The sequence below is a fragment of the Lepidochelys kempii genome, chromosome 4 (genome assembly GCF_965140265.1).
Source record: "Lepidochelys kempii isolate rLepKem1 chromosome 4, rLepKem1.hap2, whole genome shotgun sequence".
Lineage (NCBI taxonomy): Eukaryota > Metazoa > Chordata > Testudines > Cheloniidae > Lepidochelys > Lepidochelys kempii.
Window position 1 is genome coordinate 29,973,858 of NC_133259.1, and position 21,766 is coordinate 29,995,623.

The following is a 21,766-nucleotide window of genomic DNA, read 5'->3' on the forward strand; positions in this document are numbered from 1 at the left end:
TGTCAGCCTGGATAGTCTTCCATTCAGATGGAAGTACTCTAGTTCAAGGGGCTGGCGGCAGCCCAGGGGAACCAGTTTTCCCAGTCTGATACTGCAGGTGGTCTGGAACTAACCAGCAAATCACCTGATAAAGACCTTGAAGCCACTCAGGAGGGAACTGGAACTTTATAAAACGGAAAATTCTGCTCTGAGCTGTTTCTCTCACTGGCCATCCTTGGGGAGACCAGAGCCAGAAGAGAAGAGTGGGTAGGATGGGGAGTGCAAAAGAATCCTGGCCCCCTTGGAAGGCACTAAGATTCAATGACAGGTTTCAGAGTAGCAGCCGTGTTAGTCTGTATTCACAAAAAGAAAAGGAGTACTTGTGGCACCTTAGAGACTAACCAATTTATTTGAGCATGAGCTTTCGTGAGCTACAGCTCACTTCATCGGATGCATATCGTGGAAACTGCAGCAGACATTATATACACACAGAGATCATGAAACAATACCTCCTCCCACCCCACTGTCCTGCTGGTAATAGCTTATCTAAAGTGATCATCAAGTTGGGCCATTTCCAGCACAAATCCAGGTTTTCTCACCCTCCGCCCCCCCCCCCAAACTCACTCTCCTGCTGGTAAAAGCCCATCCATTACCTGCTGGGCTATTACCAGCTGGAGAGTGAGTTTGTGTGTGGGGGGGGGGGGGGGCGGAGGGTGAGAGAACCTGGATTTGTGCTGGAAATGGCCCAACTTGATGATCACTTTAGATAAGCTATTACCAGCAGGACAGTGGGGTGGGAGGAGGTATTGTTTCATGATCTGTGTGTGTGTATATAATGTCTGCTGCGGTTTCCACGGCATACATCCGATGAAGTGAGCTGTAGCTCAAGAAAGCTCATGCTCAATTAAATTGGTTAGTCTCTAAGGTGCCATAAGTACTCCTTTTCTTTTTACTAAGATTCAAAGGAGTCTCGGGAGGGGTGAGGAAGCTGAGGGCAGGATCTTGCATATAAGTGTTCATTTTTCTGTAGATCTGTATAACTTTTGTGTTTTGTCTATGAGGGAAAAGGGTGTAGTTTAGAAGTACCATTGTAAAATCTGTGTCCCTCTTGCTTTAACTGTCACGAAGTTTCTGAAGGGTGAAACAGTAACCAAGAGTACCTATGGGGGAAAGAGCATGTGAGAGAGCTATTAAGGAGAGTTGGAGGGTCTTTAATGGTTTTGAGCCTTAGGACAGCTAGTGGGGGCCCCATTCCTAAGAAGGGATAGCAACATTGGAATGTGTATGCCAGGAGTGCACTTGAAGGCCAGATATATAGCCAGTGTCTGGATGCTGGTCACACTGTACGTTTAAAAGGATGTGGAATCCAAGGTTTGGTCTAATACAGCAGCCTCCCGTCCCTCTACAAGAGGAAATCAGCTGCGGTATCCTCGCCACCCCAGTACAACTCTTGAGGCCTCCATGTCCCTACATCCAGTGGTTCCTCAACTCCTGAGATCAATGCAGTGAGTAAGCATTTGGGTGCCTGGGTGCAGTAAGTTACATTGCTGGAGGGATGAGAGAGCCAAAGAGGGAAAGGTGGCTTGAGAGGTGTCCTGTTTCCTGTCATTTCTGGCATTGTTTGGTAAGTGAGGGCCAAACCTCTTTGTTAAGTTACTTGAGTTAATTATCTCTTGCTGTTGAAATAGGCAATGGGTTCCAACAAAGAAGGATATTGAGCAGATGGTCCATAAATATATACTTCATATAAGACCTATTAGAAGAGTCAACAGCTGGTAAAACGAAAGGTTCCCACAAAACAAAATTACAACATAACCAGATGAAAGAGTGGGCCTTCATAAAACCAGTCAGGGAAATCAACTATTCCTCTTGGGATGTTTCTTCTTACCATTCCACCTTCTTCTACTTCCATCCATACTCCCTGTTGTTGTTTGGTCCTGAGAGAAGCTGGTCCCCCTCAAAAAGGTAAGTTTGCATTTAGACCCAAACATGGTCAGGATTAGGTTTAGTCTGATGATCTGTGGTAAAGTGTTCCATAGCTAGGCTCCTGCCTCTTGAAAATAGCCTGCCCTATTGACCAAAGAGTCTTGTCATAGATCAGTTTAGTTGCATCATCCCTGTAGATCATAGCTGTCTTTGTGGGATAATAGACTTTGAGATAGCCTTGTGCTTTATGGGCCTTCTAGGTGCAGACCAGGCCTTTTAATTCAATCTGGAAGTGGATAGGCAGCCAGTGGAGTTTGTGGAGCACTAGTGCAATATGTTCACAATGCGGTTTTATTAAGTATATTGCATTTGCGGCAATTTATGGAAATTAGTTACATTTTAGCCACAGATAGAAATGGTGCAGTTAGGGACATCCGTAACTAGCATGAAAATGGACACGTAAAGAATTGCTACATTGTTCATCAGCCAGCTTTTATTTGGAAAAGCTTGCTATATGAGGACCAAACTGTCCAAGTCTTTCCATTCTTCCTTCAGTTTTTAAATGTGAAGTTAAGAGGATTTGAGTACAGAACTGGGGTGGTGTCCACATTTGCAGCAGAGCACACAGTTTTTATTTCCATCCAGACCCTTGTCTCTATTTCAAAGGCCAATAAAGAGATTTATGGATTTCTTGACACTTTGTTTTCATAAATTGTCTAAAAGTAATGCAAAGGCCCACCCTGAAAAAAGCTGTGCAATGCAAGAGAGCTATAATCTTTTTGAAGTTGGATTAGCTGTTAGCTAGGCAGGGAGTACCTATTAAATTATAATTGTATAAACTCAGTCTTGGAAACTTGGGCTGATTTTTGTCTTTATTTTGGATTTTAACAGGATTAGCTAACCTGTGGAAATTTGTGTGAGCTATGAGTTATGTTCTTTTGAAAATCTGTTAAATTTATATCAATAAGGATGACTCTTCTTTGCTTTTATGTAAAAAAAAAAAAAAAATACGTGTTTGTCTATGTGTTTCCCAAATACAATTAGCTTCTTTGAAAGTATTTTTAATCAGTATTAATCCTGTGTAACAATACCAGAAATATCAGAAATACCACTGTTATCTTCATGCACCATTCAGAAATGATATACACAAAGTTTCTCCCTATTTAATTGGCTCTTTATGCTTATACTAAAATTTTCTTAAAGAATAGCTAATTGTGATTTTTTTAAAATAAATCAGGGATAGCATACTCTGCATAATCTATGTTATGGATATGAGGTATTTTCCCCCTGTCTGGAGTACGGCACATATAATTTTAAAAAATAAAACAAAGCTACTATTTGAAAATTTTACATGTTTAAAAAAAATACGCTTTTCTGAAAAAGGAAAGGCATAAAATATTTAGTTTTCACACATTGGTTGGTTTGTGGATAATCAGTAAAATCACCTCTTGCTTCCTTTGTGTGAAAGAATTGTCTTGTTTCACAGCCTTTCCTTTGAAGGATGCACAATGAGACAATGTGTATTAGCCAAGAGACACTGGAAAGCATCAATTGACACATAGTACACGGAACTGTAGTTTAACCATATATTACTTTGGTTTTGTAATGTATTTAAACAGAACAAGGAAATATTTGTTTTAAGTTTCTTGCACTAGTTTGTTGTCAAATAGATTCTAATCATTTGTGGTTTTTGAATTATTAGTATGCTTTATCTGGTTCTGGGTGTGGTGTATCAGATGTGCAGGTGTAATATATGCAAACTGAAGACAATGAAAAAACTAATGTGGGGAGGGGGAAGGCTGAACAAATGAACCCCCCAAATGTCTTGATTCTATTCATATGGATAATTACTGTATTAATGGCAAATATAAATGCAGCAGAGATAGTTACAGGTTATCTTTCTGAATAAATGTTAATGTATTAAGGCCTCTGAGCATTCTTGCAGGGAAGCTGTGTACCAAGGTGGTTTGGCAAACCCTTGGATCAGAAGAGTCAAGACAGAGAGATATTATTCAAAAAGTTCTTAAGATAAATATTAAAATGGATAGGTATTAAAATGTTGATTCTGACCCAACCTGGATACTCACAGAGAAACTAAAATATCTGAGGAATACCAGGTAACCATACCCAGCTGTGGTAAACGATATGAAAAAGTATATGTCCAGCATTCAGTAGCTGAATTTAAGAACTTAATTATACCCAAATGACACTCTGCCATCTCACTTGGTATTGGCCCTTCTTACACATTCAGCATCCCTTTCGTAATATGAAGGAGAGTCAGAAAACACAGGCCTAAGTAAGGGTGAGGAAAAGAAAAGTACGAATCAAAAACACACTTTGATGCATACTTTTTGTGATACAAACTGATTTATTTCAGGATACAATCCCGGAGGTGATTCAAGCTTTAATACTGAAGGCCTGCTTTTACAGTAGGAGTAGGTGGCACAAGAGAAAACAGATTCTGCTGTTAGAAGTCATAGGATCACAAAGCACTTGTCAAAGCTCAGTGGTGTTGTTTAAAACCACTTAGAAAACATTCCTAGCTTTTATTAGGTGTTTACAGTATTTTTTCTTTCAAACTGGACAAAAAATATAAAAAGCTACAAGTAGCCAATCAGTTATTGCATGTTAAATGAAAATTGTATGATGGAAGCATTTCATTACTGAAAGTTTCACATGAACTTTGAAACAGTGTTTTGATCCTTTTAACTAATTAAAACTATATAAATAACAGTTTTACTATTAATTAAACAGTATTTTATATTTTATAGATCAGTATTGATCCAGCCTAACAGTTTCCATAAATCTCATATTTACACAGGATCATGCTAAACAAGCATTGATAATTGCAGTGGTGCACTGAATGAGATGGCAGACTAGTTTGGATTCTCCACAGAATATGAAGATAAGGAGCATTTGGTTTAATTCATGCAACATGTGTAACTGAAGTGTCTCATTCTGAAGTCTGTGTATAAAAAAACAGCCCTATTGACATGTTGCATATATTGTTCAGTTGTTGGAATGGCCCAGTTAATTTCAAATTTCTATGTTCAACAACACTTCACACACTGAGTTTTCATTTGGTAGTGACTGAAGATTCTCTGTCACTATCCAAGATTTTTCATGCCATTATAGCTGCAAATACGGTAACTGTTCCACACCCACCTTTTCTTCTGTCTCCCAAACTCTTCGGTGCTCTCTGCTGAGGAGAATTCAAAATGGTGAGAGTCTGTTTGAGCAAAAACAACAAAAAAACCTATTAAAGTGATTTGTATGTTAAATGTGTGGTGAGACTCAGTGGATGACTGTAGGATTGTAAGGTATCTTTCAGACCTTTCATCCAGTACTGGTGAGATGACGTTTCTCATTGCATATGGCTTTTCTTATCTTATGTGAAGGTGTACTGCATGGACTTCTGTTTCATCTTTTCATGCGATATGCTTTATTTCTTTCATTATTACTGAGGACTACATTTTACTTTAAACCTAGATTAAGGTTTTGTTTCTCCCCTTTGAGTCTTTTTTCTTGTTTGTGTTGATTTTCCTTTTTTCCCTTTTACCTCTTGACTCAAGCACCTTTGCTAAATCATCATAAATGGAGGGTGGATTGGCAAGATTAGAAGCAAAAGGAAAGAGTAAGAGCACTGGTTACCAAAAAGTAGTGAGATTTATGGGTCTGGGGAAGAGAAATAACAGAATGTGGCACAGAAGAGAGATTAGGAATGAGGAACAGAAACTGATAGGAATAAGACGATGATACTGAGAAACTATGAAGACAGGAGAGGAAAGGGAGGGATGAAAAAGAAAATGGAAGAGAAGACAGACAAGGACAAAATGAGGAAGAGAGATTCAAATTTATATAATGGAAGGGAAAAATAAAAAGAGAAAACAAAAGGAAAGGAGATACAGAATACTAAATTACGTGCTTAGGTACTGTCTTGTAGATACATGAATGCTTAAATTGTTACACAAAAATACATATTTAAATATATTTAATATTCAGTAATGATAAACACTCTAGTAGTTAGATCAGCAGATGGTATGAAAATATCTGAGTTCTGTTCCTGGCAAGTCTCTCTTTACATATCTGTAAAACTGAAATAATATCTGTATGAAGCATTGTTTCTTATAGGCTATGTCCATGCTAGAAAATTTTTGCTACAATCTGTTCAGATACCAAATGCTGTTTTGCTACATTGGGTTCAGCTTTGCTAGTGATAGCAACTATGGCAGGGCTAGTGTATACAGGGCTCCAAGCAGCTGCCAGTGTTAAAGCACTGGTTCATTTTCTAACCATGTTCAGTCTATCTTAAAATGGCAGATGAGGCAGGTGCCTTGTGTACTATAACTCCTGCTATTACCGCCATTGGTGCAAGTGAATTGATCATAGCAACCGTGGGAAATTTTAAGTAAAAATTTTCTAATGTGGAAAAGCCATTTCATCTAAAGACTCGGAAGATGATTATTTTTCAAACTATCGCCAGATGCAATCTAAATAATAATAAATATATAGGTCTCCATTGGCTAAAAAGCTAATGCATTAAAATACCCAAGTAAGTCATTTAATAAAATCAGTATTTAAAAATAACATTTAAAGTGTTGGAATATAAGTAAGCTAACATAAAGCTGCAGTGTTGCAGTAAAGTGCATTGGTTAATGTTTTGCTTTACAGTGTAATAAAATACACCTCAATGCAGAAGGCCAGCATGATGTCTGTGCCTCATTTAAGTCCCATTTAGTGGGACTAAAGTGGTATACAGGCCTTGTGCTCTCCCTCTGCACAGGAGTGTTCACCTATACGTAAGAACAAGTCTTACAGTGTATGCTCTATGCTACTGTTTTTAATCTTCTCCCTAACAGCAACATGTTGTTTCATAAAACAAGTAAATTAAATTGGTTGAAGAGCTATGTAGATTTCTTCAGTACTGTTTGCATTCTTATTTAATAAACTAATGCAGATCAATTTTGCTTACTTGTTTAAGCTAAGAGTCTTAGTTTATTTTAACTTGAATGGAAAAATTTTGGCAATCCTTTACTGGAATATTTTCCCTTAGTATTATTTCCAAAAAATAGTTTTTTTTAATTGCTCTTAATATTAAGGGTTAATGGGGGGGTTGTTTTTGGTTTTTTGTAAGGGGTAAATCATGTTCTGGTAGTTTATAAGGGTTTTCTCTTAAAAAGTAAACTTCTTTAGTTGACTGGAGCTTAAGCTGCTTAAAAGCTAATACCAAAATCAAACAACATGCCCTTTCCAAAGTCTAATAAAATGGGTCATAAAGGGATTATAAGATTGGAACTAGCATAAGGTGTAACTCAGAGAGTTTAATTTAGTGTAACTTCTCTATCTGAAAGGTTGGGCATTATAGGACTGATAATTTTTAACACCTACACTGTAAGCCCATATAAACTTGATTTAATTGGGGATTGGTCCTGCTTTGAGCAGGGGGTTGGACTAGATGACCTCCTGAGGTCCCTTCCAACCCTCATATTCTATGATTCTATGAAACACTGACTGAATAAAAAGAGGGAGGGATATGTTCTTGAATACAGTTTGAGACTGGAAGCCAGGATCACTTGGTCTCATTCTGATCTCATTTACACTGATGTAAATCAAAAGTAATTGTTGTCAGTGGTGTTAGATTGGCGAAAAGTTGTTGTGAGATCAGAATTAAGCTTTCTGAGATCTAAATTCCAGCTCTGATAACGATTCGCTGAGCGAGCCATTTAAACTCTGGCTCAGTTTAGCCTCTGTAAAATATAATGTATAGGTTCATGTGTGTCTGTTTCTCCTCACAAACACTGTCAATTCCTGAAGATGTCTGACTATGTTGCCTTCTGGTGGCTGCAGCTCATGGAGCTCTGAAGAAGAGACGGTAGGAGAGATGAAGATGGAGAGAGAAGAGAATCGAGAGAAGGAAGGAGAAAGAGAAGGGATGAAGAAGGAGTCACAAGATTATATGAAATGTTCAGCTTTCATTTTAAAACAGTCAATTCCTAGTCCTCATGGTTGTGGAGAAAAGTTTGAAAATATGAACTTCAGTGGATCAGGAAGCAGACAAAAAGATGCCAATAGTTGTTATAAAATCTGAGGAGTTTTAGACCAATCTCATGATTTCCAGTGTGCCCTGACTTACAATTTTTGAAACTTTGCGATTGACAATGTTGTACATGTAATGTCACAGTCCCACTAACCTGTGACTTTTTCACAGGTACATGCTAGTGGGGATAATACTCACTGACTTTTCTCAGTTAGGATTCTTCATAATCAGCTGAAGTATAGACCAAAAACTACAGAGGATAAAAAGTGCTGCAGTGAGAGCAAAATCTAAAATGAATGTTAGCAGCATGTTTTGTTTAGTTTGCTTCTTGTCAGCTGTTAAACAGATGTCTTTTGGGAAACATGAAGATGTCAATTTGAGAAAAAAAATTTTACAAGCATGAATTAGCTACATTTAATTTTGTGGAAGCTTAGCATAAGTCTTCATGCCTCTTTAATGGCTCCCACTGGTACTTGTTTCTTTATAGATTGATTTGGTTTGTTTTTTGTCCAAATAAGTTCCTCTAATACAGTTAAATTATAAAAAGAATCTGCCCAAGTTCCTGTTTGGGTTGTTTAAGGGCAGTTTAATAGCTGCTTGGGCGTTTCAGGAAATCATGAAAAAGGTATACATGAGACAAGGTTAATTTTTTATGCCTGAAATGATGAACCATTTTACAAAGCTTAGCTTAACAGAGATCAGGTTGACTAACAGGATCAAAAGGGATGACAAGTAAGTTTAAAAATTAGAAAAAATTCTCATGTTGTTCAGTTGTCCCTCTTGACCTTTTGATTATTGACCCACTTATTCAAAAATCATGATTTGTAGTTTGTTTTTCCTCTTGGTTGTCTAAAAATATTACTTAGTTTGACTGTAAAAAATAATAATAAACAAATACTATAACACTACATGCTTTAAGGTTTTTCCTCTAGCTTAACATTTTGACAGTGCATGTTATATGTTTTCCAGCAAGATGTGTTAAGTCCTCTGAATCATAGAATCATAGAATATCAGGGTTGGAAGGGACCCCAGAAGGTCATCTAGTCCAACCCCCTGCTCGAAGCAGGACCAATTCCCAGTTAAATCATCCCAGCCAGGGCTTTGTCAAGCCTGACCTTAAAAACCTCTAAGGAAGGAGATTCTACCACCTCCCTAGGTAACGCATTCCAGGGTTTCACCACCCTCTTAGTGAAAAAGTTTTTCCTAATATCCAATCTAAACCTCCCCCACTGCAACTTGAGACCATTACTCCTCGTTCTGTCATCTGCTACCATTGAGAACAGTCTAGAGCCATCCTCTTTGGAACCCCCTTTCAGGTAGTTGAAAGCAGCTATCAAATCCCCCCTCATTCTTCTCTTCTGCAGGCTAAACAATCCCAGCTCCCTCAGCCTCTCCTCATAACTCATGTGTTCCAGTCCCCTACTCATTTTTGTTGCCCTTCGCTGGACTCTCTCCAATTTATCCACATCCTTCTTGAAGTGTGGGGCCCAAAACTGGACACAGTACTCCAGATGAGGCCTCACCAATGTCGAATAGAGGGGGACGATCACGTCCCTCGATCTGCTCGCTATGCCCCTACTTATACATCCCAAAATGCCATTGGCCTTCTTGGCAACAAGGGCACACTGCTGACTCATATCCAGCTTCTCGTCCACTGTCACCCCTAGGTCCTTTTCCGCAGAACTGCTGCCTAGCCATTCGGTCCCTAGTCTGTAGCTGTGCATTGGGTTCTTCCGTCCTAAGTGCAGGACCCTGCACTTATCCTTCTTGAACCTCATCAGATTTCTTTTGGCCCAATCCTCCAATTTGTCTAGGTCCTTCTGTATCCTATCCCTCCCCTCCAGCGTATCTACCACTCCTCCCAGTTTAGTATCATCCGCAAATTTGCTGAGAGTGCAATCCACACCATCCTCCAGATCATTTATGAAGATATTGAACAAAACCGGCCCCAGGACCGACCCCTGGGGTACTCCACTTGATACCGGCTGCCAACTAGATATGGAGCCATTGATCACTACCCGTTGAGCCCGACAATCTAGCCAGCTTTCTACCCACCTTGTAGTGCATTCATCCAGCCCATACTTCCTTAACTTGCTGACAAGAATACTGTGGGAGACCGTGTCAAAAGCTTTGCTAAAGTCAAGAAACAATACATCCACTGCTTTCCCTTCATCCACAGAACCAGTAATCTCATCATAAAAGGCAATTAGATTAGTCAGGCATGACCTTCCCTTGGTGAATCCATGCTGGCTGTTCCTGATCACTTTCCTCTCATGCAAGTGCTTCAGGATTGATTCTTTGAGGACCTTCTCCATGATTTTTCCAGGGACTGAAGTGAGGCTGACTGGCCTGTAGTTCCCAGGATCCTCCTTCTTCCCTTTTTTAAAGATTGGCACTACATTAGCCTTTTTCCAGTCATCCGGGACTTCCCCGGTTTGCCACGAGTTTTCAAAGATAATGGCCAATGGCTCTGCAATCACAGCCGCCAATTCCTTCAGCACTCTCGGATGCAACTCGTCCGGCCCCATGGACTTGTGCACGTCCAGGCTTTCTAAATAGTCCCTAACCACCTCTATCTCCACAGAGGGCTGGCCATCTCTTCCCCATTTTGTGATGCCCAGCGCAGCAGTCTGGGAGCTGACCTTGTTAGTGAAAACAGAGGCAAAAAAAGCATTGAGTACATTAGCTTTTTCCACATTCTCTGTCACTAGGTTGCCTCCCTCATTCAGTAAGGGGCCCACACTTTCCTTGGCTTTCTTCTTGTTGCCAACATACCTGAAGAAACCCTTCTTGTTACTCTTGACATCTCTGGCTAGCTGCAGCTCCAGGTGCGATTTGGCCTTCCTGATAACATTCCTACATGCCCGAGCAATATTTTTATACTCTTCCCTGGTCATATGTCCAACCTTCCACTTCTTGTAAGCTTCTTTTTTATGTTTAAGATCCGCTAGGATTTCACCATTAAGCCAAGCTGGTCGCCTGCCATATTTACTATTCTTTCGACTCATCGGGATGGTTTGTCCCTGTAACCTCAACAGGGATTCCTTGAAATACAGCCAGCTCTCCTGGACTCCTTTCCCCTTCAAGTTAGTCCCCCAGGGAATCCTGGCCATCCGTTCCCTGAGGGAGTCGAAGTCTGCTTTCCTGAAGTCCAGGGTCCGTATCCTGCTGCTTACCTTTCTTCCCTGCGTCAGGATCCTGAACTCAACCAACTCATGGTCACTGCCTCCCAGATTCCCATCCACTTTTGCTTCCCCCACTAATTCTACCCGGTTTGTGAGCAGCAGGTCAAGAAAAGCGCCCCCCCTAGTTGGCTCCTCTAGCACTTGCATCAGGAAATTGTCCCCTACGCTTTCCAAAAACTTCCTGGATTGTCTATGCGCCGCTGTATTGCTCTCCCAGCAGATATCAGGAAAATTAAAGTCACCCATGAGAATCAGGGCATGCGATCTAGTAGCTTCCGTGAGCTGCCGGAAGAAAGCCTCATCTACCTCATCCCCCTGGTCCGGTGGTCTATAGCAGACTCCCACCACTACATCACTCTTGTTGCACACACTTCTAAACTTAATCCAGAGACACTCAGGTTTTTCTGCAGTTTCGTACCGGAGCTCTGAGCAGTCATACTGCTCCCTTACATACAGTGCTACTCCCCCACCTTTTCTGCCCTGCCTGTCCTTCCTGAACAGTTTATAACCATCCATGACAGTACTCCAGTCATGTGAGTTATCCCACCAAGTCTCTGTTATTCCGATCACGTCATAGTTCCTTGACATCACCAGGACCTCCAGTTCTCCCTGCTTGTTTCCAAGGCTTTGTGCATTTGTATATAAGCACTTGAGATAACCTGTTGATCGCCCCTCATTCCCAGTATGAGGCAGGAGCCCTCCCCTCACAGACATTCCTGCCTGTGCTTCCTCCCGGTATCCCGCTTTCCCACTTACCTCAGGGCTTTGGTCTCCTTCCCCCGGTGAACCTAGTTTAAAGCCCTCCTCATTAGGTTAGCCAGCCTGCTGGCAAAGATGCTCTTCCCTCTCTTCGTAAGATGGAGCCCGTCTCTGCCCAGCACTCCTCCTTCATGGAACACCATCCCATGGTCAAAGAAACCAAAGCCTTCTTTCCGACACCACCTGCGTAGCCATTCGTTGACTTCCACGATTCGACGCTCCCTACCTAGGCCTTTTCCTCTGTTGCATTCCTTGTTTGTGATGTTGAAACAAATTTAAATGTGTGCAGTCTAAGGCCCTGATCCAACAAACATTTGTGCACAAGTCACTTTATGTACATTAATAGTTCTGTAGAAGTCAATGGGAATATTTAAGTGTGTAAAGTTACTCAGGTGTTTGCAGAATCAGGGCCTAAGCATTCTAGTTGGTGTGTATCTACTAGGCAGGCATCTACCTTTATGTCTAATGAGACAGCTGGCAACAAGTGCTGGCCTTTCTGTTGATGATGTATAGAATGCTGGGTTTGTATAGAACACGGGGTTTTTCCTCTAAGTATCTATTTCACTTTTATGAGGTGGTGAAGGCTTAGACACACAATGACCATGGAAGGTGTCCAGTGAGCAAAAACTAAAAGAAGCCAAACAATTTCGATTGTCAAGCCAGTCTAAAGGAGATTCACATGTTACTGTCTTCTCTCCATTTAGTGGGGGACTTTTAGGAGTGTTTAAAGCTGGAGAAAAGTGTGTGTGTGTGATAGAGAGCAAGAAATCAAGAGGTTTCAGAAGAAGTAGGCATTGACTTTTGTTCTGTTACTGACAGATAAGGACTTGTCTACATGTTGGGATAAGGTGCTCTATGGGGGTGTGATTTCTAAAGCACACTTATCTGTTGCATGTTAATTGGTCCATGTAGACACTGCTGGTGCACTTCACTGTAGTGCTGTTTGAAACAGTACTATGTTAAAGCGAACTAGGGAACTTGTAGTGCACACCAACAGGGCCTACACGAATCAGTTAATGCATGTTAGTGCACTTTAGAAATGATATCCCCATAGAGCTCATTACCCCATGGTATAGACAAGCCCTCTGTCCTTTCAGGACTTCAGAGCTTTTTAGTTTCACCGTGCATAATAAACTGCTATTCAGAAAAAGCGTTCTTCAGAGCTTTTTGGATCATTTTGTCAGTGACTGGGTACTTCAATCCAACAATTTACTTATATTAAGAAAAAGTATTTCCTAGAAGGCAAATTGATACTTTTATTCATAACATAATTTTCTGTCTGCATGAAAAAGGCATATTGTAGTACGGAGTTCATTTTATAAAATGGCAAAACATTGGTAGATATTTTGGAAGATCGTGTTTATTTTATGTTTCTGGATGTAAGTAAAATTATCTCCCTTTTATACAAAAATGACTTCTCCTTTCTGTATAATGTTTTTGCTCCGAGAGTATATGATGAGAGGCAGAAGAATAATAAAAGTAAAGTCTCTCAGTGAATATTACTATTTTTATTTATTCACTTATTTTCCACTTTGACCATCATTGTAATAAAACAATCCAAACAATGTTTTATGGCACCATTGATCTGTTGAAACTCCAATGCTGAAAAATGAAAGATTTAACTTGTTTAAACAGTTAGGGTGGCAAGCATTAGCCTAACTCTGCTCCTGTTAAAATCAATGGGAGTTTTACAATGGATTTGCAAGCAAGTTGCTAGCTAATGCTAAGCACTTCTTTGCCGTAGTCCACCAATACCTCCTTCTTCAGTATATGTAGTGTAAAGGAAGCTGAATCAGAAAATTCCCTGAAAGGAGCTAGCAACAAGGAGTAGCAAGGGGAAAAGCAAATACCAAAGCTTCATGGTATGTTTTATTGTAATACAAATGCTCTTTTTCACCAGGAAGTTTGGCCAGGGAAGTATTTGTTTTGGGGCTGTATAAAATGCTATTTTTTGTGGCCAATCCTGATATTTACCCCTCCAAAAATATAGGTGTGATTTTTTTTTTTTTATTTCCTGCATCCAGTGTTACCCATGAAAGTGTTTGATAAATTATTACGTTAGTGCAAAAAAGCTCTGTAGGATTAGAATTGCTTCCATTTAGCATGCTAGGAGGAATATTCTGAAAATTCATCTATTTCACAAGTTAATTTTATAGATTGTTAAAGGCAAGCCCACACTGCAATCAGTAAAGCCTTTTTTGGTAATTTGTGTCTGGCTTTGACTTTTATCAGTATGAACTTGTGTAGTTCCAAAGTTACACTATATTCCTGTCCTGTTCTGGGATATTCTTACTACTGCCAAGCTCAGCAGAATTTGTAACTTTTTCTGATCCTGGACATTTGGTCCAGATATAAGCTTTTCCTCTTGCATTTTTCCAGTCTATTTTGCATCCTTATAGGCCTCTAAAATTACATTAAAAATGTCAAACCGAATTGTTTTTAGCACTGATGTGTGTCAGACTTCAAGGTCTGGACGTGACTGAGAAATGCACAGTTTTCAAATGTTTTTTGATTTTCTTTTTGTTTCCTTCCTATGGTATCATTCCTTTAGCAACAAAGAGGTAGATGTTTCTCAAGGTCAAGAGACCAGTATCTTGCTGGCTAGTAACATCACTTCATACATCAGTGTAAGCTTCTCCGATCATATAATCACCCATATGTCCCATTCCAAACTCTCCATTTGATTCCCTCAATACAGGGTAATCTGTGAACCTTTTACTCACTGTGGTGAGCAGTTACTCTTGTGAGTAAGAGAGTTGTTACAAATTTCAAAATATGTAATCTGATACTAATAAGGGACATGCTTGCAGAGCTCTCCTTTTTAATACGTCACCAACATGGACAGCCAGGGATGAATCATAGACTCATAGAAATGAAGGACTAGAAGGGACATTGAGAGGTCATCAAGTCCAGCCCCCAGCATTGAGCAGGACCAAGTAAACCTGGACTATCCCTGACAGATGTGTGTGTTCAGCCTGTTCTTAAAAACCTGAAGGGATGAACTAAGCTTATAGTTACAAAGTTTTTCCTAATATCTAATCTAAATCTTCCTTGCTGCAGATAAATCCCATTACTTCTTGTCCTACCTTGATCCTTGTCCTCTTTATAACAGCCCTTAACATATTTGAAGACTGTTATCAGATCCCCCTCAGGTGTCTCAAGACTAAACATGCCCCTTTTTTTAACCTTTCCTCAGCGGTCAGGTTTTCTAAACCTGTTAGCATTTTTCTTGCTCTCCTTTGGAATCTCCAATTTGTCCACAGCTTTCCTTTTCTGTGGAGCCCAGAATGGGTTACAGAACTCCAGGGGAGGCCTCACCAGTGCTGAGTAGGGCAGGAAAATTACCTCCCATGTTTTTTACAACCCAGAATATTAGACTTTTTTGCAACTGCATCACATTGTTGACTCATCCTCAATTTCTGATCCATTATAACCCCAAGATCCTTTACAGCAGTACTGCTGCCTAGCCAGTTATTCCTGTTTTTGTAGTTGTGCATTTGATTTTTCCTTCTTAAGTGAAGTGCTTTATACCTGTTATTGAATTTCATCTTATGGAATTCAGGCCAATTCTCCAACTTTGTCAGGGTTGTTTTGAATTCTGATCCTGTGTCCAAAGTGCTTGCAACCCCTCCCAGCTCTCCACTCCATTATCCAAGTCATTAATGAAAACATAAAATAGTACCAAACCCAGCACTGACCTCCGAGGAACCTGAGTAGATACGCCTTCCCGGTTTGACAATGAACTACTACTCTTTGAGTATAATGTTTCAACCAGTTGTGCACCCACTTTATAGTAATTTCATCTAGACCACATTTCCCTAGTTTGCTTATGAGAGTATCATGTGGACTATATCAAAAGCCTTACTCAAATCAAGATATATCTCATAAAGCAATACAACAGTAATATAATTACACATAAGAAAAGCAACATACTACCAAAATCATTAAGGACTATGCTGTGCCTTTTAGGCACAGCCCTGCATTGGGGGTCAGTACAGAGCTGCACTGTCCCAGAAGGTAAATGGCAGGTTGAGGTCATTTGTCTGCCTCTGATGGACTCTCACCCACTCTATGGATCCAGAAATGGCTGAACCCTTAGGCTCATAAAATACTTCTAAAGGACAGATTTTTTGCTTTTGGAATGGGCTAGGTTGTTGTATCAAGTGGTAGATACTTAAATTAAAATCCAGACAGTGCATGCTGCCAACCTTTTGACATGGATACTCACCTTCTTCCCCCATCTCTGGGTATATGAGCACAGACAGATGTATAACACATGCAATTGTTGCGCACTCTGCTGTATTATCACCGTAGCCAGCATTTTTATCAGGAAGAAAGTGTAAATGTTTCTAAATAAGTGCAGCTTAATGTACTTTTTTGCCTCCTTTTTTATAACTATACCAAAGAAAGTGTTTTTGTGTAAATAGGAAAACAAATTAATAGATGCCCCTCACACTACTTCTGCAAATTTATGTATACTGGATATGGAGTTCATTGCAGTCAAAGGAAGAATATGTGCATGAGTAATACATACTTAGCACCAAATCTACTCAAAAAATCATAGCAAGGACATTCTTCTTGCTGCATTTAGGTAATTGATAGATGGACTTTCTTTAATTGTTGAAGTTAGCTGAACACTCTGTTAAAGTGGTATTTCTTCTGAGCAGGAAGCATATTTATTTACAGCTAAATGTCAGCAGGGCTGTCAGTTTTCATCAGCTACCTAGCAAAATCACTGAATGAATGATGCTTTGTTTAATTATTGCATGGAAATTACTGTAAGGGGTATTGAATTGTGGATGTGGCTTGAAATGACAAATGATGTGTTTGTAGAAACTACTGACAGGCATGGGTAGCCATGACTTCAATTGTTGTGAGGTAAAATCTTCAAGGTGAAAGAGGCACGGTTGTGTGTTAGAGAATAATTAGAAGTACAGTGTTACCAGTCTCAAGTGTCAAACAATCATGAGTTGGGCTTCAAAAAATCATGCCACTTATAAATATGTAAATTTGGGGTTCTTTTTATTTGCTTTCTGGTTTTTGAGACTTTAGGATACACTGGAGTCATGTTTTCAAGCTTTTCTCCATAAAACTGAGATACCTATGTAATCACATGAGTCCAGAAGCTGTTCTGAGACTTGAGGTAAAATTGTGAGAGCAGCAACACTGCATGTATGGTATGTCATTCAGTGAAAATGATTTCAAAATTAAAATTAAAGAGAGTTAAGCTCTCAAACATATAATTAGTGAAATTTGCCTACTCAAGAAAACAAAAGTGATACTGAACCAAAGTATGTATGGGAAAATCTGAAAATATTTTTGGGGCACTGAGTGACTTTTTACATGGCCTCAAATGTTGCAAAAAAAGTAATGTCAAATTGTAAGTTTTCCAGCATGCTAAAATGTACTAATTCTCTGGGCCAAACCAAGAGGCCCTTTAAGGCTGTGTAGACTTTTATATTCCTAATCACAGGATCTGGATTAATAACAATGTTCAGCTTATGAATCCAAAAGAATTATTTTTGTTGTGACCACAAATGAAAAAGAAAAATAGAGCCTGCTGGGCATGTATGGCAGTCTGTCAGCAGAGTTTTACAAAAGAGAAAAATGTTTTACTTTGGTGTTGCAATGTACTGTGAGAAAAGGTCACATTCTTCAAGAAGGTTTTACTGTGTAGGAATAAACTTCAAAGAAAAACGTGTCAGGAGACTGTCTTATTGGGCTCTAAGAAACATATACATTGCTTACTTCTAGTGCCTATGAAGACTAATAAAGAATAGATGAATAGGAGTATTTAGGCATGCATGATTTAGTTCAATTAATTGTCTGTTGTACTCAGGGAAAGACTGGTATTTCACTAGGCAACCATTTTAACATTCTATACAGGTTAAACCATAGTTTTCTGGATTTTTGTATCAACAGTTCAACTAGCAAGGTCAAAATAGGAAAAAAGACCTGTTGGGTTTTGAATCCTAAAAGGAAAGTCATGTGTGTGTGGTGTTCATGATCATTTTTAGAAAGTGTAGTTGAGTCTTTCTTTGTTACATAACAACATAAGAACAGCCATACTGGGTCAGACCAAAGGTTCATCTAGCCTAGTATCCTTTCTTCTGACAATGGTTAATGCCAGGTGCTTCAAAGGGAATGAACAGAACAGGGCAATTATCAAGTGATCCATCATCCCTTGTCATTTAGTCCCAATATCTGGCACTCACAGAAATGGGAAAAAATATTCTTTAATATATTTTTGGAGTTTGTGTTTTTACCTTTTGACTTCCTATCAAGAAGTGCCAAATGTTAGAATACGTCATTGAGGTATGATGTCACATAAGAATGATTTTAAAAAGCACAACAATATGTTCCTAACGCAGAAGTGTAATTTATGTTTTCTTATCTTTCTCTATGCACAATTAAATTAAATTAAATTTGTAAGGTGATTTATTGTTTTAGGCAAAAAAAAAAAAAATGAAAAAAATGTAATCAAATGCCCAGATTGTTGGATGAAATGTTATGCCTGGCACTAGTTCTCGTGTTACAAATTGGAGCTACCACTTTTGATCAGAATGTGCAGAATTTCTTTGCATTTTTCTGACTTTGGAGCAAAAGTGCTTGTTTTTAAAAAAAAAAAAAAAATCTCTTAACTTTGAAAGTAAGGCCCGTGCTCTGCAGGAAATCAAGGACAGTGCCTGAATGACAATAAAAATGGTTTATATTTAACTTTCTGGGAAGCCAGGCTGGGAAAAAGAAAATTACCCAAGGAGGGTAAGTTACATGCCAGGGGACTACTTGAGGACCTTTCATCAAAAGCAGCACTTTCTCAGATTGATTGTTTTGGAAAACCAAGAAAATTGGTTCTAGCCAAGACAGGAATGGATCGTAAAGCCATTTTCTTTCATTAGTGTGTTTTGGAGTTTCAGGCATCAGTACCAGACCAAAAAAAGAAATAAACATTCAACTTTTTGAAATTAGTCACAGTTCTCAAAATACTACTTTCTCTACTTCAGTAAGTAATTTTTGAACTCTTCTTTTCCTTTCTAGGCTGCTTCAAGTTATTTATAAACTCTGAAAGAATACTTTTAACACAGAATATTTTATTTAGCATAGATGAATACTGTAAGCATCTCAATATTATTGCTTATTGTAGCATCTTCTACAGCTTTTTTCTGTTTTTTTTGCATAAATGGCATAGAATGTGACACTGTAAGAAGTCGATCTTTTATATTTTAGTTGAAAAATAAGAACTAGATCATGATACTCTTTTACCACAAGTAGATCCATTGACTTTACTTACCATGAGAAAAGATATCACAATCTGGCCTTAAATTACAAAGGCATTGCCCCAATTTGGTAGGGGAAATATACTCCTGTGGATGCAGTGATCAGGAAGCTTACATTTTCTTTAGAAACATGCTAGAAGTCATTATTTGATACTTTGCTCTTGTAGTAAGATATCCCTAAAACTTTATTCCCTTAATTCTGAGAAGAAGCTTATTTTTTGTAGACTAGACAAGCAAGGAATATTGCAGAAAAATAGAGACAGATCTGTTCAGTGGTTCAAGTCCAAACAGAGCCTGCAGTTCATAAGCAATATCTAGCGCGCAAAACCATAATGCAAAGCTCAAAGAAGGCCCTGTATTTATATTTCTGAGGATGTAGAACAAATGTGATGTGATGTGCATGAAAATTTAATGAGAAGAAAAAAGAAGGAAGAGTTGTCTATGTACTTTTTCTTCTTACCTCAAAGATTAGCTTATGAATGACACTTTCACTACTAGAAATGTCTACAGCTCTGAATATTTTTGAGCAAAGAAAAGGGATGTTATGGACTTTTTCTTTATCTGAACAAATAATAAGGTCCCTCAACACTTCATTAGTTTCACTGATACAAAGAGCATGTCTGGAATATATAAATGTTAGCCAAACAAATTCATTCCATCTCAAGAAGCTATATCATGGCCTTTATCAAGTACTGTTGAAAGAAGTGAGGTTTTAGTTTTCTTTTGTATGGAGGTAGGACATTCCAGTTGTTCTACAGACAGCTACGAGTAACATCTTATTCTACAAATAGAGTCATTTAAATAAATGTCTACTACTTGTAGTGTAAGGTGGTACTCAACATGAGTGAGAGCATCACAATCTAAGACAAGGTGCTTAAAGACCATGCGTGATTTTATCCTGTAAAATCTCTGATCTGAGTCAAAGCTCAGTTTCTGCGTCTGCGTAACTAGGTAAAAATACGCTTTAAGGTAGAGTTGGAGGGTTTGATTACTATATAATAACAATTCACTTCAGTTTGTAATTGTTGGTGCACAAAGCCATCTGGGTGCCTTAACAGGAACAACATGAATACGTAGTTCCATAATGTGCTAAAGAAATACGTTGAACAATTTTAAAATATTTAGGCCAAGATTTTTAAATCTGCCAAATGTGATTTGTTGTCTAAATTGTCTAGACATCTTTGAAAATCTCATAATTAATTGTTAGGATTTCCACGATAGTTTTCTTATAACTATTTAGAAAGTTAGAAATATTGTGGAATAGTTATTAAAAATTAGTCAAAACATTAGTCAAATAAATTAATTTATTTCCTTTGTCATCATCCTCAGGAAAGATGTCCAGTGATCGTGCTCTGAGGAAACAGCAGCAATTGAACAATCTGGTGTCCATGGTGACAAAATTATCTAAACCCGGAGATGTGATTGTGGATTTTTGCAGTGGAGGGGTAATATATGTTCTCTGTATAAAATACAACTTTTTTTTTTTTTAAATCTTTTACAAATCCAGTAGGACATGACTACAAAACAGAGTCTCATGGAGGATGGAACTTTCAGGGGAGTCAGGGACCAGCCTACCTGTGACAGGCGCCTGTAAGGGAGAACAAGCCAGTTCAGACCGACCTGCAAATAATTAAATTGCTAGGCAGCTGTCTGGCAGCTAATTAGTTAACAAACCTGATAAAAAATTACCAGGGTCCTGTTAAGGTGGATGCTAGAGGCTGGAAGCTCCTGAGGAGAGGAGCTCCCATGAGAGCTCAGTAGGCAAGTTCACCAGAGAAAGGAGCCTGGAAAGTGTGCTCCTAGAGAGAGGAGCTGGCTGAGCAACAGCACAAAAGCCTGGGCTGCTCAAATAGCTGTAGAAAGCAGCTTCAGGTGAGTGCTGCAAGGAATAAGGAATAAAGAGACTGAACTGAACCCAGCCCCAGGAAGGAAGGCTGAGGTCTCTGACTTGAGGAGAGTGAAGGTCGTTGAGTGACAGCCTGAGGCTGGAGCAGAGAGAAGGAATAGACTTTATTTTGGGGGTATATTTGGACTCAGTGTAGACCCCAATGGGGACTTTGAACTGAGTTGAGTTATTTAAAGAGTACAGAAATCGGTTAACTGGGGAAGGATGCCTACATAGCCATCCTGAGAGCTTGAGGGGGTGGCTCTTGGGGATGACATAGGGAAAAGGTACAAACTTTGGAATCTGAGCTGCTTTACAAAGACTCTGTCACTCTTGAAGGGGATCATTGTGAAGGGGGTCAGCTGCATAGGGTTTGAAAAGTTACTCATGTTTTTTTGGTTTTCACAGGGCCATGTCGGAATTGTTCTTGCTCACATGTTGCCATCATGCCAGGTAAAGTCCCAATAAAAATATATGGACAATGCAGTCTTCCAGACTTTGATAATTCACAACATTTTTTTTAAAAAAATTCCATTAGATGGAAAGCACAAAGACTGCTAACAGTGATGATTTAGAGACTTTATTTATACTCTAGTTTGAGGCTCTGAATTTGTGCATATATCAATATTTGTTGTACTACAGAATTGTGCAGTGTGTGTCACCCATGAAAAAGATAGTTTCGAAGAATCAGCTTTCAAAAGATGCTAGAAACAGTGCC

General features: G+C 39.0%; 1 protein-coding gene across 6 annotated transcripts in view; it reads left to right on the forward strand.

Annotated features, from left to right (window-relative positions):
• The window catches only part of GSTCD (glutathione S-transferase C-terminal domain containing), a 124,257-nt gene that overhangs the window by 77,224 nt on the left and 25,267 nt on the right, over positions 1–21,766 (forward strand). For all 6 annotated transcript variants that reach the window (XR_012158506.1, XM_073340830.1, XM_073340833.1 and 3 more), the window contains 2 exons: positions 20,493–20,608; positions 21,457–21,501. Coding sequence is in view for 5 of the 6 variants with exons in the window: in XM_073340830.1 (XP_073196931.1) it covers positions 20,493–20,608; positions 21,457–21,501 (161 nt within the window). In the remaining variant the exon portion in view is untranslated. The remainder of the gene's footprint in view (positions 1–20,492; positions 20,609–21,456; positions 21,502–21,766) is intronic.